A 27907-nucleotide genomic window follows, 5' to 3' on the forward strand; every position below is an offset into this window, starting at 1 on the left:
ACATGAACAACAGTCTCGTTCGTTCGATTATGTTCGTGAACGTTCGTTTATGTAAGTTCCTTTTATGTTCATAAATGCTTAATTGTGTTTGATTACACTACTATATTATGTGTTCATATAGGTTCAATTATGTTTATTTATCTTTGTTCATTTATGTTCATGAACACTTATGTTCATTTAGCATGTTCACGAACATAAACAAACGAATATGAACAATATAATTTATTAAACGAACGAACATGAATAAGAAAACTCATTCGTTTATACGTTCGTGTTCGTTTATTTGTCCGTCTAACTTAAACAAACGAACATGAACAAGCCCCGTTCGTGTTCATTCGGTTCATTTACAGCCCTACTAATATTTGCCTTATAATATAGAAAAAACAATATACAAAAAGTAGTTCACTCTCCATATTACAAATAATATAAAATAGAAACAAAAAATATAATTACAACCGAACAATTACATAAATTTATGGTTTTTTAAACACTAGTACACTACTCGGTGAGGCCGTGAGGGTTAATAATGTTTGAGAGTTGAGAACATGATCCCCATCCACCATTCCGTTTATGGAGAAAATTTTCATTTTCAAGAATTTCTTTTTCTTTTTACAAGCTTTAAACAAAATTAATCTAAAATTATTTTCCCTATTTTCCAACCACATATATGGTGCATTGTAATCATTTTCCTTACAAATGTGAATTTTTCTAACTTATTTAACAATTACATTTTAAATAATATATTACGGATATGCATGAAAAAAAACGCGTAGATAATCGGTCAAAATGGTAGTCTACTCGTTGGTGACAGTGGGAACAATTATATTTTTATTTTAGTTTATTGTAAGGGTATATATATAATTTATTATAGAAAAATTACAAAAATAGCCATATCTCATGACTATTCAACTTTAAAACCAATATTTTTCCACGGCTGACAAAATAACTAGAGATGTACTACAACAAAAACCATGGATCCAGATCCGTTCTAAAAATCTGATTTATTGAAATGGATTCAGTTTGATTCTATCCGTTCGGATTTAGATCACATTCTAAAAAAAAGTGTGGCAGTGTTCTAATCTGGTTTCCTACGTTTTTTTTTCTGGGGAAAAAACAAGTTTTGAACATTAATCCTGAAAAAAATGAACTTGTTTAAAACAGGTCTGGATGTTTGAACTTATATGAGAATGGTATAGATGTTTGCCCGGATAAAATGATGCATTCATACACTATGTTTCTTTTATTAAAAATGGACAAACCGTATGAATAAGACTAATTACAGTGACAAATCTAGAACAAAAAGTTACGGGGTTTTTCATACGAAATTAGATAGGTCCGTTATATTTTTCAATACGATAAGGTAGGCCCTAATATAAATTTATATATAATTTCTATAAGATATTAGAATTGAGGTAGGTCCTAGGACCTACCTTAAATACATTTAGCTATGCCCTTGAGACTACACGACCAACAACTTCACAATATTCATTAATTTTAACTTGGGAAGAGAAAAACGTGGCAAATAGGTAGAAAAGCCCCTCAATGTCTCAATACATAAAAACCAAACTTTCGGCTTAACTGATTAAGTCATTTTGTTCGAAGTAAAAAAGAAACAACTATGTATAATCGTCGAGATTTAGTGCTTAACCAAATAAACTCATCAAGTAAAAAAATGCTCCAAAGAAAGCTTTAGGTTACGTTTGTTACACAATAGGGCATTCATGTTTTTTGCACATATAAAATATGGATCGTGTCCAGGTCCCACCTTTTCAGATGGGACTAAAAATTTACAGTTTTTGTCTGATTAACATCAGTGAGTCTCAGTCCAACACACAAAACATAGTACAACTTGTTATTTGTTGTGTAACAAATGGGCCTTCAAAAACATCAAGGTGATTCATAAACATTTGTTCATTTTAGTTGTTTTAGCCTTCAGGAAACACATGATGAGATTATGCAATGAATGTTTTGTGATGCCACCAAAATTCTTAAATCAATAACAAGCAGTAGAAAAATCGTGATCCAATGTGGTTGAAGCTGTTGTCACCGAGGAAGTCCAAAGTCTAGAGAAAATACGAAAAAAAAAAAAGATGGAATTAATTGCTACTCTTTAGTAAAAGTGCAAGAAATCGAAGAGACCAACCACAAAAATAAGCAATACATTTAATAAATTTTTGGATCTCGTTACATTTTGTACCCATAATAGCAATGTACTTTGCATTTCTTTTACCAATAAATTGATAATAACAATATGTGATGTGAAACTTGAAAATTGTACTTTATTGTTAACCTACTTACATTTCTTTAAACATAATAGCTGCATCTTTACCATTCCTTACCCATAATATCATTGTACTTACATTTCTTTGCCAATAATAGGAAATTGCATCATGATACTTGTAATTATTTTACAAATTTCAGGTTAATCCGTTAATTATTGCTTTTATTGGTAAAAATGTAAGTATTATGTTATTATGTGTAAAAAATATATATGTTGTTATGGGTAAAAAGTAAAATAGATGGTCGAGTAAAGTATGTTGCTATGGCTGCTAAATTTACTTATCTTAGGCCCCTAGATCTAATATGGAATTTCCAAACCCACAAGAAGCAATAGTCATTAAGCAGGAAGCTCATAGATATTATAATTACCAATGCATTCAATTTCTAGCTGCTCTTATGATTTTTCGCCTGGATATTGGATAGTTCATTGTTCATAGCAAACAAGCGATTGTTGATCCGCAATAACACGAGTTTAAATTATAATGCAAAACGTAAAGAATTCAATTAAAGATGACATACCTTGAGAAAGCCAGCTCCAGCAGGTGGAATCAACAGCAATATTTGACCTAAGACGAGCAGATGCAATTGCACTGTGAAGAGGCAGCATCGACTCAACAGTTCCCAATGCCGCAACAATCCTGAAGAAGACGGAAAATCAAAACGATTATAGTCAAATTCAAATCGCTATCAATGGAAGTTCAACTGGTGGTATGTGTTATTGAAGTATTAACCTTGAAGCTGCGCGAGGGACGGTTCTTGTTGATGAATGGAATGGAGAAACGGGTACGGATTTGGGGGTTAGGGTTCTCGAAATCAGATTTGATCTAGCTGCAATTGTTCTCGCACCAGAGACGATAGCTGATCTGCTTGCCGAAGCCATCTTTTTCACTTAACCCAGTGTTGTATTAAACCCTAACTCTGGACCCTTGTAGGAGTGGTGGAGGCATACCGCTTGTACCGGAAGCAATTTTTGTTGTACTTTCTTATTTGGGATATGATCAGATTACATTAGTTAGAGGTAGGGACGAGCATATGGACCGGGGAACCGGCCGGAACCGGAACCGGAACCCGATGGAACTGGTCGGGTCGGGACCGGGACGTTATTTTTGTGGATTTTTAGAACTGGTAGCAACCGGAACCGTATGATACTATTTTTCAAGGACCGGTTCCAACATTTGAAGACACGACAAGAACCGGTAGGAACTGGGAACCGCTAGAACTGGAATCGATAGAACCATCGGGGCGGTTCGGTTCTTGATTTTGGCCGAAGGCGGTTCACGGTTCAGTCCTTTTGCTCATCCCTAGTTAGAGGAGCGGTATGGTAACGTGTAGGACGGTCCTTTCTCGTTGTCCTTCGTGACCGGCTGAAACAAGAAAAAAACGATGTCGTTTGGTTTGAAACATAAGACTGCGACAGTGGTCAAAATCAAAGAAAAAAAATTACTTTTAAATTTTTTACTATAAATACAACATATTAACCCATTTTTTTTATACCTTTCTCTTTATCTCTCAATAAATAAAATAATGAGCGAATAGTAGCCCTAAAATCGATAATTATATAGCAAGGTGTTGATCTCGAGGAGCTAATCGTTATAATTTTAGAGATTTGGGGGGGTTAAAATGTAAGTTTCGACTTTATTTTGTAAGTAATTGAGAAGGCAGGGACCGCTTGTTTTATTATTGAAAATATTTATGAAGACAGGGGCTCCGTGGTAATTATTTGAATTTAAATTGAAAGGAAGAGAGGTTGAAGGGTTGATTATGTCATAATTAAGATATTAGGGGCTATATAGTAAATTTTGTACCTAAGATGTAAAGGATTTTAATGCCGAGGGTCTAAATGGTAACTTCTTGGACTTCTTTTGAAGGGATTTTGAGGCTTAGGGGATGAATGGTAAATTAGGGATTTATTTTGTAAGGAATTATGGAAGGGAGGGCTAAAGGGTAACTTTTGGATTTAAATTGAAAACAAATGTTATGGGGAGGGGCTGAACTTGGAAAAACGAAAATAAGTTTGAAGATCACGGGATTTAAACCCGGTGACCCTCATTCCCGTTTAAAGCCATCGCTACCAAACCCTAACCATATCTCCAATCTCCAGCCGTCATCCCCCCCCCCCCCCCTTATGCCTCCTACCGCCGGCCGCCACCCCATTATCCCTTGCTTCTCCGACCGACCAAGCCGCCAAAGAACCAAGATGATGGGCGTCATTTCACTCTGCTGAAGACGTGAACCACCGTTGTTGAAGATGAACACCGCCATGGAGCGACATGGCAGTTGAGGTCCGAGGGAACACGCCCGGGAGTGTCGCCGTTGCTGTTTCCGGTGGACATCGCTACTCCGTTGTAGCGCTGATGTATCGCCGCTTCTCTTCTACTGTTACAGCGTTGTTACCCTTCCTTTTTCTTCTTCTTTTTCGCTGCTGCTGCTTCCTCGTGTCACCACCGCCACCGTACGCCGCCAGGTGGGCGGCTGGATCCACTTGCAAGCAAGGAAACGTGTGTGTGTGCCTTCTGTGAGTTCGTGTAGGTGTGTGTGATTTCTGCTTCAAGATTCGTGTGGTGGGTGTTGCTGCTTGACGGGGAACCGAGAGAACCCACCGCCACCACCGTGAGGTGGTGGCTGTCGTCCCAAAGCTTTTGCTGCCGCCTCATGCCGTCGTGAACCACCGCGGGTGGGTGTACTTTTGTGTGTATATGTTTTGTAAATAGATTAGGGTGTGCGTGTGTTCTTTGGGGTTTCGTATTGTACATTGTAACAAAAAAATGGAATAATGAGAAAGGAATTCGAAACCACCATCGTGAGGTGGTGGCTGCCGCCTCCTGCCGCCACCGGCCGCCGTGTCGGGTGGCGGTGTGCTTTGATGGTGTTTGGACTCGTTTGGATGATTGGACAAGGGACTAAAAGCCTAATGGGCCTCGAAACCCTATTGGGCCTAACAAAGCTTAAGGGACTCTAATGGACCCAATAAAACCCTAATGGGCTTAATAATATTTTAGTGGGCTTAATAAGCCCAATAAAGCCCTAATTGACATAAAAGGCCAACAAATTGATAAATGGACTAATATTTGGATTGGAAAACCCTAATGCCAATAAAACCCTAACTTTAAGAATTATTCGGGTCACACACAAGAATTATTTAATAATTTGAGATATTAAATAATAAACTTTGGCAAAGATTAATCTAAGCGATAATGGACTTAATGGATTAAGTCCTTAATGGGTTAAGTAGGAAACTTAACCCTAATCATCATTTTATGTGAAACCCTAATTTCACTTGGGTTTATTGTTGGGCCTTTCTATTGGGCCTTGATGATTTGGGTTATTAAATGGACTATCCAAGATCAAGCAAATGGTCTAGAGTAATTTAATGGGCCTAGGGTAAGGCCCATGTAAGGGGCTTGGGCCCAATTTGGAAAATTGGGCCATAGATGGGCCAAGGTTTGGGCCTTAATGAGTATACGATGTTGGGCCTTAGAATGAGACCATGTATAGGCCTAGGCCCAATTTGGATGTGTTGGGCTTTGATTCCTAGTTGACTTTGGGCCTACGGATTGGGCCTTGGGCTTGAATAAGCCAAGCTTAGGGTAATGAAATTATCCAAAGTAAGTGTTTATGGTTATGTAGTGGGACCCAATTATTAATTGGGTGATGTTTTGATACTGACAGATCGAAAATCTGTCATCCAGCAGCTGGGGTTGAGTCTGCGGGACTTCAACAGTGTGGGATTATGTCTACGGGACTTCGGCAGTGTGAGGTGAGTTACCTTCCAGTAGCGGTGGGTCTACGGGGCACAATGTCGGCCCACCAGCAGGAATTGTATGATAGATGTTTGTCTCTGTGATATTCATCTAGGGTTGCTACTACCTGTGATATGTTATTGTGCTAGTATGATATGATGCTATGTGCTAGTGACAGTAGGGGGAGATAGTCCCCCATAATACCGGTCGATAGTAGGGGTGAGCATGGGTCGGTTTAGGTCGGTTTTGACCTAAAACCGAACCCAACCCAATAAAATCGGTTTTCAAAAATATAAAAACCGAACCATGAACCCAAACCGTCGGTTCGGTTTGTCGGTTTTCAGTTTCTTCATGGGTTGGTTCCGGGTTTAAACCCGAACCCAATGATAATCCCAATTAAACTGATTGAGGCTTGATAGAGGTTAACGATTCCTTATAGTAAGGGTGAAACATGCGCAACTTTCATACACCCATCGATGTGGGATAGATCAAATTGCAAATTAAAATAGAAAACTTAGGGAAAACTTTGGCAAGCAGCAAGATTCGAACCCTTGACATAATGTTCAAGGGGAAGGCGCTCAACCACTGGGCCAAGAGTGTGTTTGTATATCTAATTCGCTCCTTAGATATATATATATATATATATATATATATATATATATATATATATATATATATATATATTCTTATGATTACATATAAAAAAACATGGCACTCAATCATTGAGTCGGTTTCTCGGGTTGGGTGGGTCGGTTTCTAGGCAAAAACCGAAACCGAACCCGATTTTTCGGTTTTTAAAAATTTGAAACCCTAACCGTCGGTTTTGCTTCGGTTTCGGTTTTATCGGTTTCGATTTCGTCGGTTTTGATCGGTTTCCCGGTTTCTTGGTTCGGGTTTGCTCACCCCTAGTCGATAGTGCCGAAGGGGCGGTCGTGCCCAGCCATGCTAGATAGATTATGTGATATATGTGTTATGTGGTAGTAGTAGTAGTAGGGGGTGAAATAGTCCCCAGTATCCGGTCGAGAGGACCTAAGGGGAGGCCAGCTCCCAGATATGCTAGCCAGTATCCGGTCGAGAGGACCGAAGGGGAGACCAGCACCCAGATATGCTAGTCAGTATTCGGTCGAGAGGACCGAAGGGGGACGCAAGCTCCCAGAAATACTGGTCAGTATCCGGTTGAGAGGACCAAAGGGGAGGCCAGCTCCCAGGTATACTAGACAGTATCCGGTCGAGAGGACCGAAGGGGTAGGTCGGGTACCAAAATATGCCTGACAATATATGTATGTTATGTGAGTGTATGGTATGTGGTATGATGGGGGAACTCACTAAGCTTCGTGCTTACGGTTTTCAATTTTGGTTTCAGGTACTTCGTGTTTAAAGGAAAGGAGCCAGCTTGATCGCAACACATCACACTATGGTTTTCCGCACACGAGATCTTTGGGATTACACTCTGATATTGTTTTATGATAACATGTTTGACTATTTCTACTTTGGTTTTGACATGACATGATATTACAAATGTTTTATTACACTGTTGGTTTTATAATGACGTATTTTAAAAAAATGAAATTTTTGGCCTATATTTTTGGGACGTTACAAGTTCGTATCAGAGCCTTGGTTTGAGGGATTCGGACATACTCTCGGGTGTGTCTGAACTCAAACTAAGGGCTTGGTATGAAAATTTTCAAAAGTAAAACCATTTTATAAAAAGGAGTTTAAAAAGAATCTAAAAAGGGAAAAGAATTTTGAGAAGAACAAAGTGTGTGATGCGTGCAATCAGCCGAGCTCAAGTAAGTTTTCCCCAAGATACCCATACATGTTATGATATGTTATGTTGTGATTTGATTTGATTATGAGAATTGCATGCTAGATTAGGGCTAAGGATCTAGGAGGATGCCTTATATGCCTATTATAGGTGCTTGTAGACTTGCATGCTTGTATTGATCAGTCAGTGATAGGATAGCCTGTTTAGGTTATGCCTGATTGTATGAGCCTTTGAATTGTATGTACAGATTCCTGATTAGAGGAGAGAATGATATGATTGGAATATGATGGTTAGATTTTCCATTGTCTGAATGTTGCTTGCTTTGTGCTTTGTGGGACTCTTAGTAATGTGAGCTAACTATTAAGTGAATATGCTAAGTCACATGGGACACAGGCCGGATAATCTCAGAGCGAGAGACTTGACCCTATTGCGCAGCTCTTGTCTGAGTCCAACCATTCTAGGGATGGGTCTTTTACTCGAAGGATTATCTGATCTCTGTTGCATGTGGCTATATTCACGAGGTAGCTAGTTGACATTACTGGGAACCTTTCAGCAATTGAGGACTGGGTGAGTTCGGGAACCTAGGGAAGCCTAGGATATATTTGTAACGCCCGCAGATCCGGGCTAGTCAATTTAGAGGCAATAGGGGTCGAAAACGACTTTTTGACAAAAAGATTATTTAGAATAAATAATCTTAACCAATTTGTAGAATATGTCACAAGGTTTCCATACATATAAAGAACGCTGAAATCCGAGTTATAACGAAGAAGTTATGACCCGTCGAAGTTTCGCGTCGGAACCGGCACGGCGTCGGGAAGCGTAAATAGTAAATTTATGATATATAGAGATTTAGCCTTAGCGCTCTAAACAAAAGTCGTAGAATATGTTAAACTAAGAACATCGATAAAAAGAACGCCCAAATCTGACTTCGTATGAAGAAGTTATGATTTTTCGAAGTTTCGGATTAGCGGTGTACAGCCCGAAATTCGAATTTTAGATCGATTGATTTTTAGCCGACACAACCTAAACAAGAATCGAAGATCTCGTTATTAGTAGCGTAACGATAAAAATACAGACGAAAATGGACATCGAATAAAGAAGTTATGAGATTTTAACGGACCAATCCTGTCCTGGCCTGTTAAAAATATAACTTTAAAAATAAAGTCAAAATTAACCAACGGAGTCTAAACGAAAGTTGTAGAGTATGTCTCCACCTACGCGTGGATATAAATAACGTCAAAAACGGAGTTCGTATGAGCGAGTTACAAATTATAGTAGTATATTTACGTATTAAAATAAAGTATAAATCATGTATACGTACACATATATATACATATGTATATATCATTAGAAAGGTATCGACGATGCGGTTATTATAAAACTAATGTTGAGTTCTTTCGACATTAGTTTAGTACAAAGATCATTAAATCCATTTAAAATAGTATTATAGAGGGGTGTTTAGTTGTTTATATAACTAAAAGGTCATTAAGTAATTATGGAGGGTAGTTTTTGAAAATTCAATTAGTATAAATAAGAGCCTTGGGCTCTCATATTTCTTGCACCATTCTCTTGATTCAAGAGTCTTTCTCTCCTTATCCCCCGAGCATTTCGGTCCCTCGTGATTCGACTTCTCTTTCTGTAGTTTTAGTATAGTAAGGTGAGCGCTGAAGCGCTGCACGAATCTTTCTTAGAAAGATTCAGCGACGAAGTTCTGCCCCTGCAGAGCCCGACTCCTAGCTAAAATCCCCTTGAAAGTAAGTTATGTTTACCCTATTTTAAATATAGTTTATATTTAAAATTAGTATTGTTATTATAAATTTATAATAAATATTTGGGCTATTATTATGACTTATATAAGTGTCGTTATAATATCTTTTAACTACTCGCGGTACGGGGAATCTGGTTTAAAGGGCCACATAGGGTTGTTGGATTTCAGAAGTGCTATACGCCAAAATGGTCCTGCCCTCCGGTGTTTTATGTCTGGCCCCTGTCTGTACATAGTAGTTGGAAAGTATTGTTTAAACGCTTATATAATAATAATAATAATAATAATAATAATAATAATAATAATAATAATAATAAGACTAATAATTAGTCACGGTAATATTAGACTAAAATCTAGTGGTGATAATACTAGGTTTCGTCAAAGGAAATTATTTTAAAGTAAACGAAGCGCTGTCCGAGTACCGAGTCACCACCTTCTCAAGTGAGTGCATAGTTACTTTCAGCTTACACATAGATATGAAGTATTTTATATAAATTACGTGCTGTGTGTGTATATTATCTGTATACTTGCTATCTATGCTGGATGAACGTTTTATACATGTTTTCAATGATTTAAACTGTATATGTATTTTATATCTACAAAATGTGTTGGGTAAAACATGGGTAGATGTATTAGTTGCTGTGTGATAAAATGAAATAATGAGATGCCTCGTTATAGATGTTCTTGATGATCTAGTCATCTAGCGGAGTATAGATGACGACCACGGACTATTCTAGACAGTCCAGTGGAACACTAACAGGCTCGCAACCTGTAGGTGTTTATTCGAACTTTGTGTTTAACCGAACTGTGTGTTTATTCGAACTGTGTGTTTATTCGAACTGTGTGAACTGTGTGCTCACCAGATATACTCCATCCCAATGATAGTCCTTTGACTAGGTCCCTTGTGTTAGATGTTTTAGGGACGTAATGTGAGGATAACGGGAATGGGTAATTGGGTTGATTGTTTGATGTTTAAAAATAATAATTATATTATTGTGGGTTGAAAACCCTATGTGCTCACCAGGTTTCCCAACCTGACCCACTCAGTTTATTTTTATCACAGGTGTTGATATGAAGTCACAATACACTGAGAGATTTAAAGAGATGTAGATCACTAGTGTAAATAATTGTAAGTTCTGTTTATGCTTATGTTTCTGTATTAACGATGACATCCCAAACGTTTTAAAATGAAATAAATACGTTTCATCGAAAATGTTTTAATAACGTATTTACCATGTTTTTCTGGGAACAAATTCCGCAACATTTTTATAAAATGAAGTACTCTGATTTTTATAAAGCATAAACAAAATCGGTCTTTTCTGGCCGTGAAAATGGGGATGTCACAGTTGGTATCAGAGCATTAGTTTAAGCGAACTAGGAATATGGATTTATTTCTAGACTTAAACTTAGAATGCTAAGCGATGATTGTGAGGTGTGAGCACTAGCTTATTTTAGGAATTGTGCCTAAAATGCTAAGCGATGATCGGGGTCTATGCAGGAGTATTATTTAGAGAATACTCGATCAGGGTTGGAGTGATAGTTTTCCAGTGAAGTCAGCGTTTAGTGATCCTATCATTGTTCAGGTATGGTCGGTAGTTGTTTATGGATGAACTTTAGATTTTAAGGCACTACTGTTGCTGGGACAGAACTGGTGACAGGAAGAGGGTAGTGTCAGTCGTGGGTGTTAGATGCAAAAGTGGTTGGTCATAGCATGTTCAAGAGAATTATATTTTCGCATGGGCTGTGTTCGGTTAGAGTTCGGTGGTACTGCAAGATTGGAAATGAGAATGAGGATTCATCAGCCAGAGTGAAGATTAAGGTCTTCAGTGGTCAGCCTGGGAGATGAATTGAGGTGTCAGAATGGAACAGATTTCGAGAGTACTCTTCAAGATTTCAGAGGATGGACGATCTTAAGGTTTAATCGGTGATTAAATGCTAGCATTGGTAAGCACATTTTGTCATCAGTTGGATATTAGAAAGCGAGACGGATTGGGAATCCTTCAATTCTCGCATGCCGTGAAGACTTAGTCGAATCTAAGTGGGGGAGAGACTTTTTATAAGGTTCTCCAAATGTGAGTTCTGGTTGCGCGGGGTGCAATCTCTTGGCCACCTTGTCAACCAGAAGGGTATTCTAGTTGATCCGGCCAAGGTAGAGGCCGTGATGTAGTGGGAGATTCCGAGGTCTCCATCTGAGATTCGGAATTCCCTGGGTATGGCGGGTTATTGCCGGAGATTTATATGAGACTTCTCCGAGATTGAGGTTCCTTTGAACCGACTGTCCAAGAAGTCGATGGCCTTTCGTTGGGGGCCTGGGCAGCAGGCAGCCTTCGAGACTCTCAGACAGTGGATGTACGAGGCACTGATTCTCACTATGCCAGAGGGTGTAGATGATTTCGTGGGTTACTGTGACGCTTTGATCATGGGAATGGGTTGTGGTACTGATAGAGTGGGGTCACATGATAGCAGGTTTTGGGAACCAGGTTAGAGTCCTGGTTAGGACTCAAGTTCAGTGGTGTGTTAGGTCGAGTGCGTGTTCGACCCGGTTTGGAAAGTGTTGTAAGACTACGGGGGTAGCCGTAGCATTCACTAGCGATCAGGTAGTATGGAAAGTGTTGTAATTATGCGGGTGTAGCTGTAGCATTCACTAGCAACAGATAGTGTGAGGGGTGTTGTAAGTCTGCAGGTGTAGCTGTAGCATTCACCAGGCAGTCAGATAGTGTTAGATTGTTGTAAGTCTACGGGTGTAGCCGTAGCATTCACTAGCAGCTAGATAGTGATAGAGTGTTGTAAGTCTGCGGGTATAGCCGTAGCATTCACTAGGTTGATAAATGGCATCAACGTGTTGTTAGAATGCGGAAGGAACAACAGTACCCCCCCAGTTCGGGTGCAGCAGTGAGGATAAGGATATCGACGGATTGGATTTCAGAATTACCCAGATGGATTAGATCTGGTTGAGTCAGTGATAGGACTGTAGGAGCGTCACTACAATTACGGGATCAGGAAAACAATGGACTGTACAAGATTGCGTGTGAGATAAGGCTACCATTGGTTAGGTAGCAATCACTTCCAGCCTTGGATTTGATGATGAAAGGATTCGACGTATGGACCCGATCGGTTAGATCAGAAAGTAGTAGAGTCACACTAACATGATAACTAGTGGCAACTAGTTCCAGAGAAGAATTGTTCAGAAGTCGTGTGAGGCGACTAAGTTGGGAGTCCTTTGGCTCCACAGCCGGGTGGAAACCCAGTATTTCAGAGGTTTGGCAAGCGAATTAAGACCCAGGAGGTCTTGGTAGCTTTTGGTAAGCAGCTACGTAGCAGCGTATGCTGCTTCAGGCGGTTCAGTGTTCGAGCAGTTTCAACGTTTGGGCAGTGATAGTATGTGTGTTTTAGTTGCATATGCGCACGTAATAGATGGCTTATTGGGGAGTGACAAGTCACCCACAGTGGGATTAGTTGAGCCTTAGCCGAGAATAAGTGATATGCAGAGGTAATTGGATTTGTCACCTAGGTTTATGGCGGGAACCACATGCTATCAGATGTTAAGTAGTCAGTTAAGGGACGAACAGACGAGATTCATCGATAATAATTTGGTATGAGTGGTCTGTTAGGGATTCAGACCATCTCGAGATAGCAGATTTCGGATAGATTACATGTGGTCTTGTTGCAAGGAATTCGTTCACCTACATATTATAGGGCTTTGCGAAGATTGGTCACAGCTACCCTGGGAAGGCTAGGGTGTGCCCAGGAAGATGACTATGTTACTAGAGTGGCTTGGTATGTAAGGATTGGTAACGAATGATTTCGAGGACGAAATCTAATTTAAGTGGGGGAGAGTTGTAAAGCCCCGTTTATTTATTAAATCAATAAATAAAATAATGAGCGAATAGTAGCCCTAAAATCGATAATTATATAGCAAGGTGTTGATCTCGAGGAGCTAATCGTTATAATTTTAGATATTTGGGGGGGGGGGGGGGTGGGGGTTAAAATGTAAGTTTCGACTTTATTTTGTAAGTAATTGAGAAGGCAGGGACCGCTTGTTATATTATTGAAAATATTTATGAAGACAGGGGCTCCGTGGTAATTATTTGAATTTAAATTGAAAGGAAGAGAGGTTGAAGGGCTGATTATGTCATAATTAAGATATTGGGGGCTATATAGTAAATTTTGTACCTAAGGTGTAAAGGATTTTAATACCGAGGGTCTAAATGGTAACTCCTTGGACTTCTTTTGAAGGGATTTTGAGGCTTAGGGGATGAATGGTAAATTAGGGATTTATTTTGTAAGGAATTATGGAAGGGAGGGCTAAAGGGTAACTTTTGGATTTAAATTGAAAACATATGTTGTGGGGAGGGGCTGAACTTGGAAAAACGAAAATAAGTTTGAAGATCACGAGATTTAAACCCGGTGACCCTCCTTCCCGTTTAAAGCCATCGCTACCAAACCCTAACCATATCTCCAATCTCTAGCCGTCATCCCCCCTCCCCCCATATGCCTCTTACCGCCGGCCGCCACCCCATTATCCCTTGCTTCTCCGACCGACCAAGCTGCCAAAGAACCAAGATGACCGGCGTTATTTCACTCCGCTGAAGACGTGAACCACCGCTGTTGAAGATGAACGCCGCCATGAAGCGACATGGCAGTTGAGGTCCGAGGGAACACGCCCGGGAGTGTCGCCGTTGCTGTTTCCGGTGGACGCCGCTACTCCGTTGTAGCGCTGATGTACCGCCGCTTCTCTTCTACTGTTACAGCATTGTTACCGTTCCTTTTTCTTCTTCTTTTTCGCTGCTGCTGCTTCCTCGTGTCACCACCGCCACCGTACGCCGCCAGGTGGGCGGCTGGATCCACTTGCAAGCAAGGAAACGTGTGTGTGTGCCTTCTGTGAGTTCGTGTAGGTGTGTGTGATTTCTGCTTCAAGATTCGTGTGGTGGGTGTTGCTGCTTGACGGGGAACCGAGAGAACCCACCGCCACCACCGTGAGGTGGTGGCTGTCGTCCCAAAGCTTTTGCTGCCGCCTCATGCCATCGTGAACCACCGCGGGTGGGTGTACTTTTGTGTGTATATGTTTTGTAAATAGATTAGGGTGTGCGTGTGTTCTTTGGGGTTTCGTATTGTACATTGTAACAAAAAAATGGAATAATGAGAAAGGAATTCGAAACCACCATCGTGAGGTGGTGGCTGCCGCCTCCTGCCGCCACCGGCCGCCGTGTCGGGTGGCGGTGTGCTTTGATGGTGTTTGGACTCGTTTGGATGATTGGACAAGGGACTAAAAGCCTAATGGGCCTCGAAACCCTATTGGGCCTAACAAAGCTTAAGGGACTCTAATGGACCCAATAAAACCCTAATGGGCTTAATAATATTTTAGTGGGCTTAATAAGCCCAATAAAGCCCTAATTGACATAAAAGGCCAACAAATTGATAAATGGACTAATATTTGGATTGGAAAACCCTAATGCCAATAAAACCCTAACTTTAAGAATTATTCGGGTCACACACAAGAATTATTTAATAATTTGAGATATTAAATAATAAACTTTGGCAAAGATTAATCTAAGCGATAATGGACTTAATGGATTAAGTCCTTAATGGGTTAAGTAGGAAACTTAACCCTAATCATCATTTTATGTGAAACCCTAATTTCACTTGGGTTTATTGTTGGGCCTTTCTATTGGGCCTTGATGATTTGGGTTATTAAATGGACTATCCAAGATTAAGCAAATGGTCTAGAGTAATTTAATGGGCCTAGGGTATGGCCCATGTAAGGGGCTTGGGCCCAATTTGGAAAATTGGGCCATAGATGGGCCAAGGTTTGGGCCTTAATGAGTATACGATGTTGGGCCTTAGAATGAGACCATGTATAGGCCTAGGCCCAATTTGGATGTGTTGGGCTTTGATTCCTAGTTGACTTTGGGCCTACGGATTGGGCCTTGGGCTTGAATAAGCCAAGCTTGGGGTAATGAAATTATCCAAAGTAAGTGTTTATGGTTATGTAGTGGGACCCATATATTAATTGGGTGATGTTTTGATATTGACAGATCGAAAATCTGTCATCCAGCAGCTGGGGTTGAGTCTGTGGGACTTCAGCAGTGTGGGATTGTGTCTACGGGACTTCAGCAGTGTGAGGTGAGTTACCTTCCAGTAGCAGTGGGTCTACGACCACAATGCCGCCCCACCAGCAGGAATTGTATGATAGATGTTTGTCTCTATGATATTCATCTAGGGTTGCTACTACCTGTGATATGTTATTGTGTTAGTATGATATGATGCTATGTGCTAGTGACAGTAGGGGGAGATAGTCCCCTAGAATACCGGTTGATAGGGCCGAAGGGGCGGTCGTGCCCAACCATGCTAGATAGGTTATGTGATATATGTGTTATGTGGTAGTAGTAGGGGGTGAAATAGTCCCCAGTATCCGGTCGAGAGGACCTAAGGGGAGGCCAGCTCCCAGATATGCTAGCCAGTATCCGGTCGAGAGGACCGAAGGGGAGACCAGCACCCAGATATGCTAGTCAGTATTCGGTCGAGAGGACCGAAGGGGGACGCAAGCTCCCAGAAATACTGGTCAGTATCCGGTTGAGAGGACCAAAGGGGAGGCCAGCTCCCAGGTATACTAGACAGTATCCGGTCGAGAGGACCGAAGGGGTAGGTCGGGTACCAAAATATGCCTGACAATATATGTATGTTATGTGAGTGTATGGTATGTGGTATGATGGGGGAACTCACTAAGCTTCGTGCTTACGGTTTTCAATTTTGGTTTCAGGTACTTCGTGTTTAAAGGAAAGGAGCCAGCTTGATCGCAACACATCACACTATGGTTTTCCGCACACGAGATCTTTGGGATTACACTCTGATATTGTTTTATGATAACATGTTTGACTATTTCTACTTTGGTTTTGACATGACATGATATTACAAATGTTTTATTACATTGTTGGTTTTATAATGACGTATTTTAAAAAAATGAAAATTTTGGCCTGTATTTTTGGGACGTTACAAGTTTCTAGTCATTTCGGTTTCTCGGGTTCTGAGGTTGGTTTTCCGGTTTCTTGGGTTCAACCCATATACTCATGGGTTCTAGGTTTTAACCCATTTTCTATAAACGAACAACAAGCTAAATACTTACAAAAACACCAAATTGAAGTTAAATACTTCAAAAAACATGAGTCTTACAACAAATAGTCTATTACAAGTTACAACCAAAGCCCAATGTAGTCTATTACAACCAAAACACAATCAAGTATGGGTGGTTTCTCGGGTTGAATAGATCGGTTTCTTGGGGCGGTTTGTCGGTTTTAAGTATGGGTGGGTTGATTTCTAGGTAAAAACCGAACCCGATTTTTCGGTTTTTAAAAATATCAAACCCTAGCCGTCGATTTTGTTTCGGTTTCGGTTTTTTCGGTTCCGGTTTCGTCGGTTTTCTCGGTTTCTTGGTTTGGGTTTGCTCACCCCTAGAAAATATTGTTGTTATAACATGAAAACTCTTTTCATGTTGGTGTTATAACATCATTGCTTACGTGGCATGTGAGGTGATATCAAATTGATGTTACATCTAGTTCCCCACACCCAATGCTCTTAAATTTTTTTTAACATACCTGTAGGTTAGAAATCAAGAGGGTGTTTGGAAAAGTTTATTAAAATACCTTAAAATTTTAAGTTATAATTTATTAAATTATGGCAATGTCAAAATGGAGTTTAGAAAAAAAATGTTTGGTTAAGTTTATCCGATATCAAAATGCTATAAACTAATAAGTTATATTTAGTGTTTGGCAAAAAAAAAAAAAAACTTTAAAGTTACCAAAAACTGCTTCCTTTTATATTATGACTTATTTTTCTTATTATAATTAATATAACTAACGGTTTTTTTTTAATTTATATCTAATAGTTTTTTTTTTTACAAATAAGATTTTTTTTATAATTTAATTCATTTAAGATTGTTTCTAAGTTAATATATTTTTTTTTTATAAAATCTATAATGTTTCGACAACATTTTTAAAATATTAACTTTGTCAATGATAATACTATATTAATCCATAATAATGATAATACAAAATAAAGGCGTTTATGATTTCTGTACTTGTATAAGGTTTATTAGGTTAAATGTATATTGGTCAATTTCTTTAAAGGTGAAATAATAAGGAATTTTTGATAAGTAAAAAGTAAGTAATTTATAAAATGACTTATTTGATGTCTCAAAAAGCTATAAGTTATTTTTAAAAAAATCCTTACCCAAGTACTGTTTTTAATTTATATTAATATTGAACTGGTAATAAGTTAAAAACTCTTTTTTTAAGTTTTAGCAAACATCCTCTAAATATTCCCTTACATTTTCTTCTTATTCATTCTTATATTTATGTCAAATTTCTATTTATATAAAATGTTTGACATGTATCATATTTAATGAAAATATAAGAGAATATTTATTTCTATTTTGGAATAAATACTTAAAAGGTACCTATTATTTTTAGGAAAAATTCATATATATTCTTCTAAACTTGCAGTATTACATTAATATCCATATAAAATTTTAAATTATGTATACGTCATTTTAAAACTGTAATGTTTATATATATATATATATATATATATATATATATATATATATATATATATATATAAACTCATATTTTATCTAAAATTAAACTAATATAATATTAAAATTTTCATCTAAAATTATAAAATTACAAATGATGTTGCTAAAATACCCTTTTTAAATACAAAATTAAGATTAAACCATTTAATTAGGATCAAGGATTTGAAAAGCTTCAGATCGTTTTCTTTACTTCTCTTTCTTATTCTGGGTTTTCTTCTCTTATTCTCAGCAATGTCGTTCTTCTCAGTGAGTGAGTAGACATGGACGGGCACGATGGCTCCCTTGCAGCAGGTAGTCGACATCGCCCAAGGTAGAAGTAAAGAGGAAGTTATTGGGAATCCGTTATTATAATGGGAGGTCTTAGAGCTAAAAGTCGGGACTTGGATTCATTTTACGCGAATTACAGTGGTGTTGAATGTTGATAGATTCATTTATCTATGAAGGGATTTGACAATGATGTTGAGGAGGTTGTTGATCATGTGAAACAAGTGAAATTATTGCTTGCGGCATAAAGAAAAGTGTGACACCAAATGTGTTTGAAGGGATTGAGTACCTTACAGATCAATGTTTTGCTGAAGTTACAAAAGATAGTGTTGCGATGTTCCTTAGTTTTGGAGATGAAATTGCTAAAAGCAAAAGATAACCATAAAAGTTATTTATGCTTTTATTCATGTAATCATATTCTAACGTTTACATTCATATGTTTTTTGCTATTACAATTTAAAGTAGTATAAAATATCAATTTGTAAGTGTATTTCGAAGTAGTCACTAAAACATCCTATCAATTAGTTTTGAGAAGGAGCTTATAGCCCAACGGTATCAGGTGTCGTTTTCTCTGTTTGAGGTCAAAGGTTCAAGTCCCGCTAGGGACATATGGATTTAGGAGTATAGTAGATCTGTCGTTCCAAAAAAAAATAGTTTTAAGAATCATTTGAGTTAAGTTATTGGGGTTTTCAAATACAATAACCATTTTATTTTCCATTTTTTGAAAAATAACTATTTTCTCTCTGATTCCGAAGTATGCTTATATTGTAGACTTCTTTTTTTTTTTTTTTTTTTTAAAATATTCAAAGAGTTTTTGTATATTTCAAATGTGACACTTCAAAATGTTTAATGTCATCGTTTTTCAATAGAATGTCTATTTTTATAAACTAATATCGTATATAGTTTAAATTATTATGTTTGTTTAACCTTTTTGTTAAATTTAAGTAAAAAAATGATTTTTTTCATTGAAATTCCTGAATTGTTCTTAAAATTCCGGAGTTTTTTTTTTTTCTAAAATATGAAATTTTAGTTCAGAATCCGGAATCCGGAAAGCTGGTTTGGAGTCAATAAAAAAATGTATTTTTTTTGGTCTGAAAAGTTTATTGTGGACCAAATTGTTATTTTTGCTAAAAAAATGTTAATTTCTTCAAAAACACATTAAACAATTGTTAAATTACTTATTTTCCTTTGTTTAAAAGCTTATATTAGGATGTAACAATTAATACTCGATAGAAAACAAGATGTCTAACTATTTCAACCCAATATCAAACAATCTTCTAGATTACTAGATATATATCCACAAGTTTTTAATCATTAAACATCTCATTCAAAATAGCAAGATTTTTTTTAAGAAATGTTTAACCTACACTCAAATTACTCTTAATTCCATCCAAATATCTACTAACCGTAAACCAAATATTAAAGTATTAATAGTTAATTCATCATTCATGTGTCCAAAAAACTGTGAGAATTATAATACTGTTTTTGTTTAGACCATTTTTCCGGTAGTCATATTAAAACCGGTCTTAGCGTTGTTATTAGGGAGAGAAAAAGACCGGCCTTTTGGCAAGCGAGAAACGCCAAGCTCGTCTTCCTGAATAAGCTCAGAGAAATGGCAGCCATTTTAGCTCGCAAGTCTATGTCCGCTATTCGCTATCGCCATCTCGTAAGCTCACTTGCTCTCTTCCCCTCAAGTGTAATTAAGCAATCTGTCAGAACATCACTTGAGATCGGTGTTTGGCTTAGCTTTTCACAGCCAAAAGTCCTTTTTGGAAAAGAAAAAAAAAGCAAAAGATGTTAGGCAAAACTAGTTTTAAAAGCTAGACTTTTATACAAGGAAAATGAACTTTTTAGAAAAGTCAGGAAATCCTTACTTTTTGTAATTTTTCCAAAAAGGACTTTGGGTGTGAAAAGCTAAGCCAAACACCCCAATCATGGTCATTGTACATGATGGAGAATGTGTCATTAAATCGATGCCATTCAGAATGATCCGAATATGTTGGATCATGGAAGGTTTTAGTGTGATATGAAATTGATTATAAGGTCAAACACTTATATCCAAATTAAGGAATGCATATAGTTTTTCTATAAATCGAATCCATATGCTACATATATTTCTTCTGTAACCTGATTGGATGTTGTAGACATGTGCGTATTGGTAGTATAGGCTAATGGCTGAGGTAATTGTTAAAAAAAAGAAGGAATTTTTGACTTTAGAAGTCAATTCTGCAAATTTTGAACTTTAAGATTCATATAGATTCTAAAACCTGACAAGAACAATTCGATAACTTTCTAAATAATCTCATGATGATTCCATTTATGCTAGGCTGCAGTGGGACAAGCCTTGCAGGTTCCTAACATCCATGGGACAGTTTTTGGTGCACGTTCCTTTGCAACCAAACATTCATTTTCCACTGATAAAGGCAAGCTTTCAAGCTTCTCTCTTATATGGTCATGTTCACATTGTATAATTAAATCACGTGCTCAAGCATTATGTCATGTTCATGAGCACAAAGCAACCCTCAAATATTTATAAATATCGGTTATCCTTCAATGGGAAAAAAAGAAACAAGGCCTTATTGATCATATCCTTTTCATGTACATAGTTCATTCCATGTTTAAATATCTTTATAAGCCTCCATTGATTTAAGAAAAACTCATGTCATAAAAGAACTAAAAGACCTCCTTACAATGCACTGATCATGACATTGATTTTGCATCAGCTTTAGATCCCTCGTGTATATGATTGACTTCTAATAACTAATCCTTTTCACCCTTAAATATATTTCTACTTTTTTCACATACCCAAATTAGACTTGACTTCCTTCATGCCCAATCACAGATGATGAAGAAAGAGAGAAGAAGCTTGCAAGAGAGATCTCAAAAGACTGGAGTTCTGGTGAAACTTTTGCCATTTTTATGATCTTTTAATCAATATTATATTACAATTAAATAAGTAACACACAAATCTTCTTATTTATCACATGCAGTTTTTGAGCGAAGCATTAATACATTATTTCTAACTGAACTGGTTCGAGGGCTGTCTCTGACACTCAAATACTTCTTCAAGCCAAAAGTGACTGTAAGTATTTCATATCATTTATCCCAAAAAAAAAATATAAATTCCTTAAATATAATACAACTAGGTTATAACCCGTGGAAACTACGGTTAAAAAAATAAATAATATTGATAATTTAAGTTCATAATGACAAATCAAATATTTATAAAAATTTATTAAATTAGAAAGATAAAAGTTTTGTCTAACATAATAAAACATACATGAACATACAATGTTGTTTCTTTTGTACCAATCAAACTACTATATAAATATATATTAAAAAAATATTTAAAACATTATAAATGAGTCAATATCAAATAATGGATGACCAATTGCATCATCTGATCCTGCTCCTAAACAAACATATTCTTCATTAGAAAAACCATTGGGTATAATATCTTCTACTTCGACTTCATCCTCACCGTGATGCACCCACCAAGTATATGACTTATCAATTCCCAAAACTAATAAAATGGACAGTAAAGACGCTTATGGTTTGTAGTCTCGAATTGAGACAATTAAGAGATAGACATAAAAGTTAACTCATTAGAGTTCAAAGTGTTTTGGACAACATTAAGAAATTCCTTTTCCCCATTCACACTCTATAGGAGCCCTATTTGCATTCTTGACCTATTGATTATCCATATGTAAAAAATAAGTATTATTTACCAATAAAAATAACCAGTTGAAAGTTTTTTCTATGGAGTTGTAAATTGAAAATTGCATATAAACAACATTAGATAAAGTAGTTGACAATTGTTTCAAATTAGCATTGTAAATACTCACTTACATGTATATGTAGCACTAACATATAATGAAAAAATGGCTCAAGGAAATTTTAGGAAAGTGTCATTTTATTTAGTATAAGGTGGTGGAGGTTTTTAGCATGTTTAATATTAGATACAAATTCTTTTGCGTTTAGTATTAAAAGATGTCAGATATGAGTTTATTATTAAGTCTTCTGTTTTGGTTCATAATAAAAATGAGTTTATTATTAAGTCTTTTGTTTTGGTTCTTAACAAAAAGGAGTTTATTATCAAGTTATTTGTTTCTGGTGGCAAGGCAGCAGAGGGAAAGGGTGTAGTGAGAGATTAGGTTTTTCAAAAAATAAGATTATTTTGGTTTTGACAATTATAGCAACATAGTTCCATTTGTTTTTAAATTAGATGTTACAATGGAAGTACATTAGCATTTCCACGCACAACAACACATCATACAAACCAAATGTACATTCCTATTTCGAAACACAGCCATACAAACATAAACGTACAAATACACATACACTTGCATCAGCACAAGCATACACTCTTGTATATATAGTGAACAACAAATAAGAACGGTAGTACATAAAATAATATTTTATGTATGTTCATAAAATATGATGACCTCAAAGAAAAAAGTTAGAGAAAACATGTTTTCCAAGCTCCCATGTTTTTTGTAAATTTTCCCCTGTTTATTGTTTCTTTCAATCTGGTTATCCAAGAGACCCATATACCTTGAAGCATGGAAAACCATGACGAGGCAACACATGCATTGTAGGTGAACTTCCTTCCTGATTATACTTCGAGTGTTACACAATTTTTTATTTCTAAATAAGTAATAGCCATAAAAATTAAAAATTCATATATTCCTACATTGGATTAATTGTCCCTAATTAAAATAACAATAAAAAATCCATATATTACTACAATGGATGAATTGTCCTTGATTAAAATAACAATGGCGAACAGATTGAATATCAGGGGTAATATTGGAATATCTTCCAACATTGTCCCTAAAAGGACTTCTCTATCGTTTTTGGCCATCAATGCAATCTAGTTTATCGTTTTTTTTTATCCAAATTCATATATATCATTATAGAATCATATGTAAATTTGGGACACCAATGCTTATTGTAAAAATCGCATGTAAATTCTCCAAATGCAGGTGTAAATACTATATACATTAAAAATAAATAAAAATAGTAGTCTTATATCGTCTTTAGTTAACTTACCCCCTCTAGTGTTAATTACATTGGAACAAATTGACAAACATAATTCCTGAAAATGCTAATTAATTCTAAAGTATTAAATACAAATACTATATACATTAAAAATAAAACCTCAACTGTGATATTTGGAAAAAAAAAGGAGCTAGTGTAAGAATGTTTACCTTTAAGTGATAGATGTGTGCTAATCAAATCAAATTGGCAAACACAATTTAAATCAGCACCTGGTTTCGGCATGAAGCATCCTATTTTAGTATAGAACCTGAGAACTTGATCTTTGACATTTTAATAACTTTTGCAAGGAATCTGAAACAACTTTGGCACTTTAGTAAAACTGGATAAAATATTTATGATAACCAAACTTATAAGAACAATAAAGAGGACAAAAAGGAAAAAATGACGCTTATAAGATCCACAATCTTGGTCATGAACTTCTTCCCGATGCAACTCTTCACTACACCCAAGACCATAGAACCTAAAAAAGGTACATGTAAATAAAATGAAGGAGGGTCAATTATAAATAAGTGAAACATCATTTACTACCAAGAAAAGTAGAAGAAGGAGAAAGGTTATCAATTTGTAGTTCCTTTGAAATCTGAAAAGAACTCGGAATAAATAAAAACCCTAGATAAAAAAAATTGTAAAAGATCAACATACCTAGGGTTTTGAAAGCGAGTGAGAAAATCATCAGAATTCCCAATCAAGCATTTAATGTGATGCATAAAGACATGCGATATTTAAAACCGAAACAACTGAAGATGATTTGCTTCCTGATTAATCGAGTGTTTGAAATTTGAATGTGGATTAGGGTTGCGTGTATTTGATTAGTATATGGAAAGTGCTACAATCATGGATGGAGTTAAAATCAATTTCAGTTTTGAATTTTCAAATTAAAATAAAATCATGCTACGCAGGAAACCAAAATGCAGAGGAATATGAGTTGGACACGTGGCATTTAGAGGGCTAGAAAACTGACACGTGGAATAGAAAACTACTCTTTTATTATTAAGATTTCAAATTTCATACATATCAATTATCCATTTGAAAAGGGTCCTTTAAGTCCTCGTTTTCGAGGAGAGCATGCTCTCATACGCTATCCAACTAGAGAGGAACGTTGTATTGCCTGTAAACTTTGTGAAGCTGTAAGGTTCACTTTCATTTTCATAGGAGTCAATAATATTTATATATTGAGTATGTTACATTTCTGATCGCTGATTTTTCCAGTTTTGATCCCAAAAAGTTTTCTCTTGCAATTTTGGTCCTTATTTGAGGTTCTTGTAACATTACAAGAACCTCAAATAAGGACCAATATTGCATGAGAACTTTTTGGGACCAAAATTGCAAAAAGCAGCTATATTTAGGGACCAAAAATATAATATCATCATTTATATATGTTTGTTTCTGCATCTGATGATTGCACAATGTGTATCAGATATGTCCAGCTCAAGCTATCACTATTGAAGCTGAGGAACGAGAGGATGGCAGCCGTAGAACAACTAGGTGTGTATGTGTATGTGTGTGTGCATATATATATATATATATATATATATATATATATATATATATATATATATATAGAGAGAGAGAGAGAGAGAGAGTTAGGTTCATATATAAACCATAACTATTGTGTGAATGTATGGCTAAATCTCAACCAATCATTTGAGAAGGGTATAAAAGTAATTCAATTATATTTAATTATGGTAAACTAATTAATTCCTGAATAATTTTCCTAATATATTGTATTACCCGTATTTATCCAACCCTTTTTTCACACAATATTTCCTCCTCCATCTAAAGACTCCCCTCCGGCAACATAAGTCGTCGAATGCTCATATCTAGCAGCAAAGGTCCATAATCGGAAGCTTCCCTTTAGAAACAGAAAACCATTCCATCGAGACGGAAAGTTGAAATGGTGTTTGGTCCACTTCTTTATCACTGGAGATTTCATCATCAGGCGTTGGTCGACCATCATCGACATCTCCGTCATTCTCAATCACTGACACACTCCGACATCTTCACCATTCTAGACCACAGACATAATGACGACTAATCACCTGCCCAATCACGTGTAATCACCAACTCTGTGATCTCTAACCCTTCTTCAAAAGTTATCGATGTTGTTATGGTAATGTTTGCTGATTCCAATTCATTATCTAACGAAGGTAAATCCAATTCTCTAAATAAATTTTCTATGAATTATGTTATAAGAACCTTAAAGAAGGTAAACCCACCATAGGCTCGTAATAAAAGATTTCCTCTGCACCATTATCTCAACTCACTTCTATTGCTGGATTAATGGAAATGTAATCAAATATTATAGATTACAAAAAAATCTAATAAAATCTAAAAGAACATAAATTTAATTATTTTATTACTTGTTCATGTTAGTCTTTCTGAGATATTTTTGATTCATTTTTTTATATGTCAATTTGTACCTTGCAACTGATGCAACTATGTTTTTAAATTGGAGTGGGGTACAACATCAAACAATTTCTTACCGTTTATTATGTGATGTTTCATTTACCGTTAATATTATTTTTTCATTGGATTTTATGAATTATGTAAAACTTCAATTTGTATATCATACTACATGACCATAAATTCAATTTTAATTTGTAAGAGTCCTAACTTGCGTTTCACATTAGAGGTCAAGGCAAATATTTTTATGTTGGATGATCTAAAGGCTAACAATTTGTTTAATATAATATAAGACCAAGTTGTTTTATTTGAATAATTCACCGAATTTACGTTTTCCTCTTGTTATGCTTATTATTAATACTAATTACGTTCAAGTCTTTACAGCGAAGCAAGAGGTCTAGCTTATTCAAATTGCTTTTCATGGCCCTTTCTAATTTTCATACTTTTCACATGTTGCATGGAGAAGTTTTATGATTTGTTGAGGCACTTGGAATCATTTCGGTCAACAATGGAAGAGTTTACTGCCAATATGTTGCATTAATATGTGGGTGTGTGTGTGTTATGTATTCAGAATTTTATGTTACATGTTATTTGTGATTTTTGACATCCAAGGTCAAAATGATAGAGTTTACTGTCATTGGTTATCGATTGGAGAAAGTGGAAATGAAAAGAGTTTTAGACAATTTATTCTTCAAGCATTCTTGAAGAATGCTTGAATTCTTCAAAAATTCTTCGGTTGTATAATATATGCGTTGTATTACAGACCTATAAGTCAAATCTTATTCTTCAATTCTCCAAGAATTCTTCAGAAGACATTGGTAACTAATATCAATCAGAAAGTTTTAGACATGGTCTTATTCAAGCATTCTTTAAAAATGCTTGGATTCTCTAAGAATTAACATTTGTATAACAAAATTTTTGGTGTTACAAACATTCAAATCATCATACTAAATCCAAAACAATTGAGCTATACCTAAAGAATTTATAATATGTAGTATATCATATTTCTCAAAAGAATACAAGCACAATAAATAACAAAATCAAACGAAAAGAACTGATGTATTCTTAAAGAATTTCAAATATGCAGAATTTAATATATCATATTCTTAAAGAATGCATAAATAATAATAAACTTAGAAAAAACTTCAGCCGATTTTACCAATCATATTAAAAGATACTATAAATAATTTAAAATCTAAAATACATAGCTTTATTTTTGAAACCTATTTAAATTGCATTTCATATTATCCTCACTTTCCATAAATTATTGTTAACCCATTGTACTAATTTACCCTTACTATTAATTAGGTGTGGTTATATAATACATGCTATCTCACGTTAATAACATGTACCCTAAGATCATAACTCTTCATTTCGTTGAATTTAATGGACAAAAAATGGTCATACATTCACACTATATTTGTAGTTCATATTTAATCATAACCCTATATATATATATATATATATATATATATATATATATATATATATATATATATGTGTGTGTGTATGTAATGGTTTGGGGTGACACGTATGACATTGACATGACAAAGTGCATATATTGTGGATTTTGCCAAGAAGCATGCCCTGTTGATGCAATTGTAGAAGGGCCCAACTTTGAGTTTGCTACTGAGACTCATGAAGTTAGTGGAAACCGAGTTGACTACTATTCTATTTATATTAATCTTTGTTTTCACAAAATGAGATTCATGAGTTGTTTTTGTTTTTGTTTTTGTAGGAACTGCTTTATGACAAGGAGAAGTTGCTTGAAAATGGGGACAAGTGGGAAACTGAGATTGCTGAGAATCTTAGATCTGAGAGCCTCTATCGCTAAATCAGTTTCCTGTTGTCATATTTTCTCCCTCGACTTATGGTTACTCTGAGCATGTGATGGATAAAGTTAGATGCTCTTCTGGCCATTCTCGGGTTTTCTTGATTTATTGTGTCGCTATCCTTTTGCCCCTACGTATAAATAGGTGTTGATTGTATTGGTTTTACCACACCCTTGAAAACGCATTTGTAATCTCGCAATATCGGTT

At 36.1% G+C, this 27907-nt stretch overlaps 2 protein-coding genes across 2 annotated transcripts; one reads left to right on the forward strand and one right to left on the reverse strand.

The window, feature by feature from the left end:
• Nucleotides 1-1643: 1643 nt before the first annotated feature.
• On the reverse strand, nt 1644-3201 carry LOC145054150 (uncharacterized). The gene is made up of 3 exons (XM_079002294.1): nt 3012-3201; nt 2800-2918; nt 1644-2063 (listed from the first exon to the last, which is right to left on the reverse strand). Exons 1-3 carry the CDS (start codon nt 3158-3160, stop codon nt 2044-2046), a joined length of 288 nt encoding a protein of 95 aa, XP_078858420.1. The 5' UTR covers nt 3161-3201; the 3' UTR covers nt 1644-2043.
• A 16815-nt stretch (nt 3202-20016) lies between these two features.
• On the forward strand, nt 20017-27706 carry LOC145051592 (NADH dehydrogenase [ubiquinone] iron-sulfur protein 8, mitochondrial-like). The gene is made up of 8 exons (XM_078999489.1): nt 20017-20070; nt 20731-20827; nt 21247-21303; nt 21395-21486; nt 24461-24592; nt 24883-24950; nt 27400-27511; nt 27607-27706. The coding sequence occupies exons 1-8, from the start codon at nt 20017-20019 to the stop codon at nt 27700-27702; spliced, it is 708 nt and encodes a 235-aa protein (XP_078855615.1). The 3' UTR covers nt 27703-27706.
• The last annotated feature ends 201 nt before the right edge of the window (nt 27707-27907 follow it).

The sequence above is a fragment of the Lactuca serriola genome, chromosome 5 (assembly GCF_051521515.1).
Source record: "Lactuca serriola cultivar US96UC23 chromosome 5, Lser_US96UC23_V15, whole genome shotgun sequence".
NCBI classification, from domain to species: domain Eukaryota; kingdom Viridiplantae; phylum Streptophyta; class Magnoliopsida; order Asterales; family Asteraceae; genus Lactuca; species Lactuca serriola.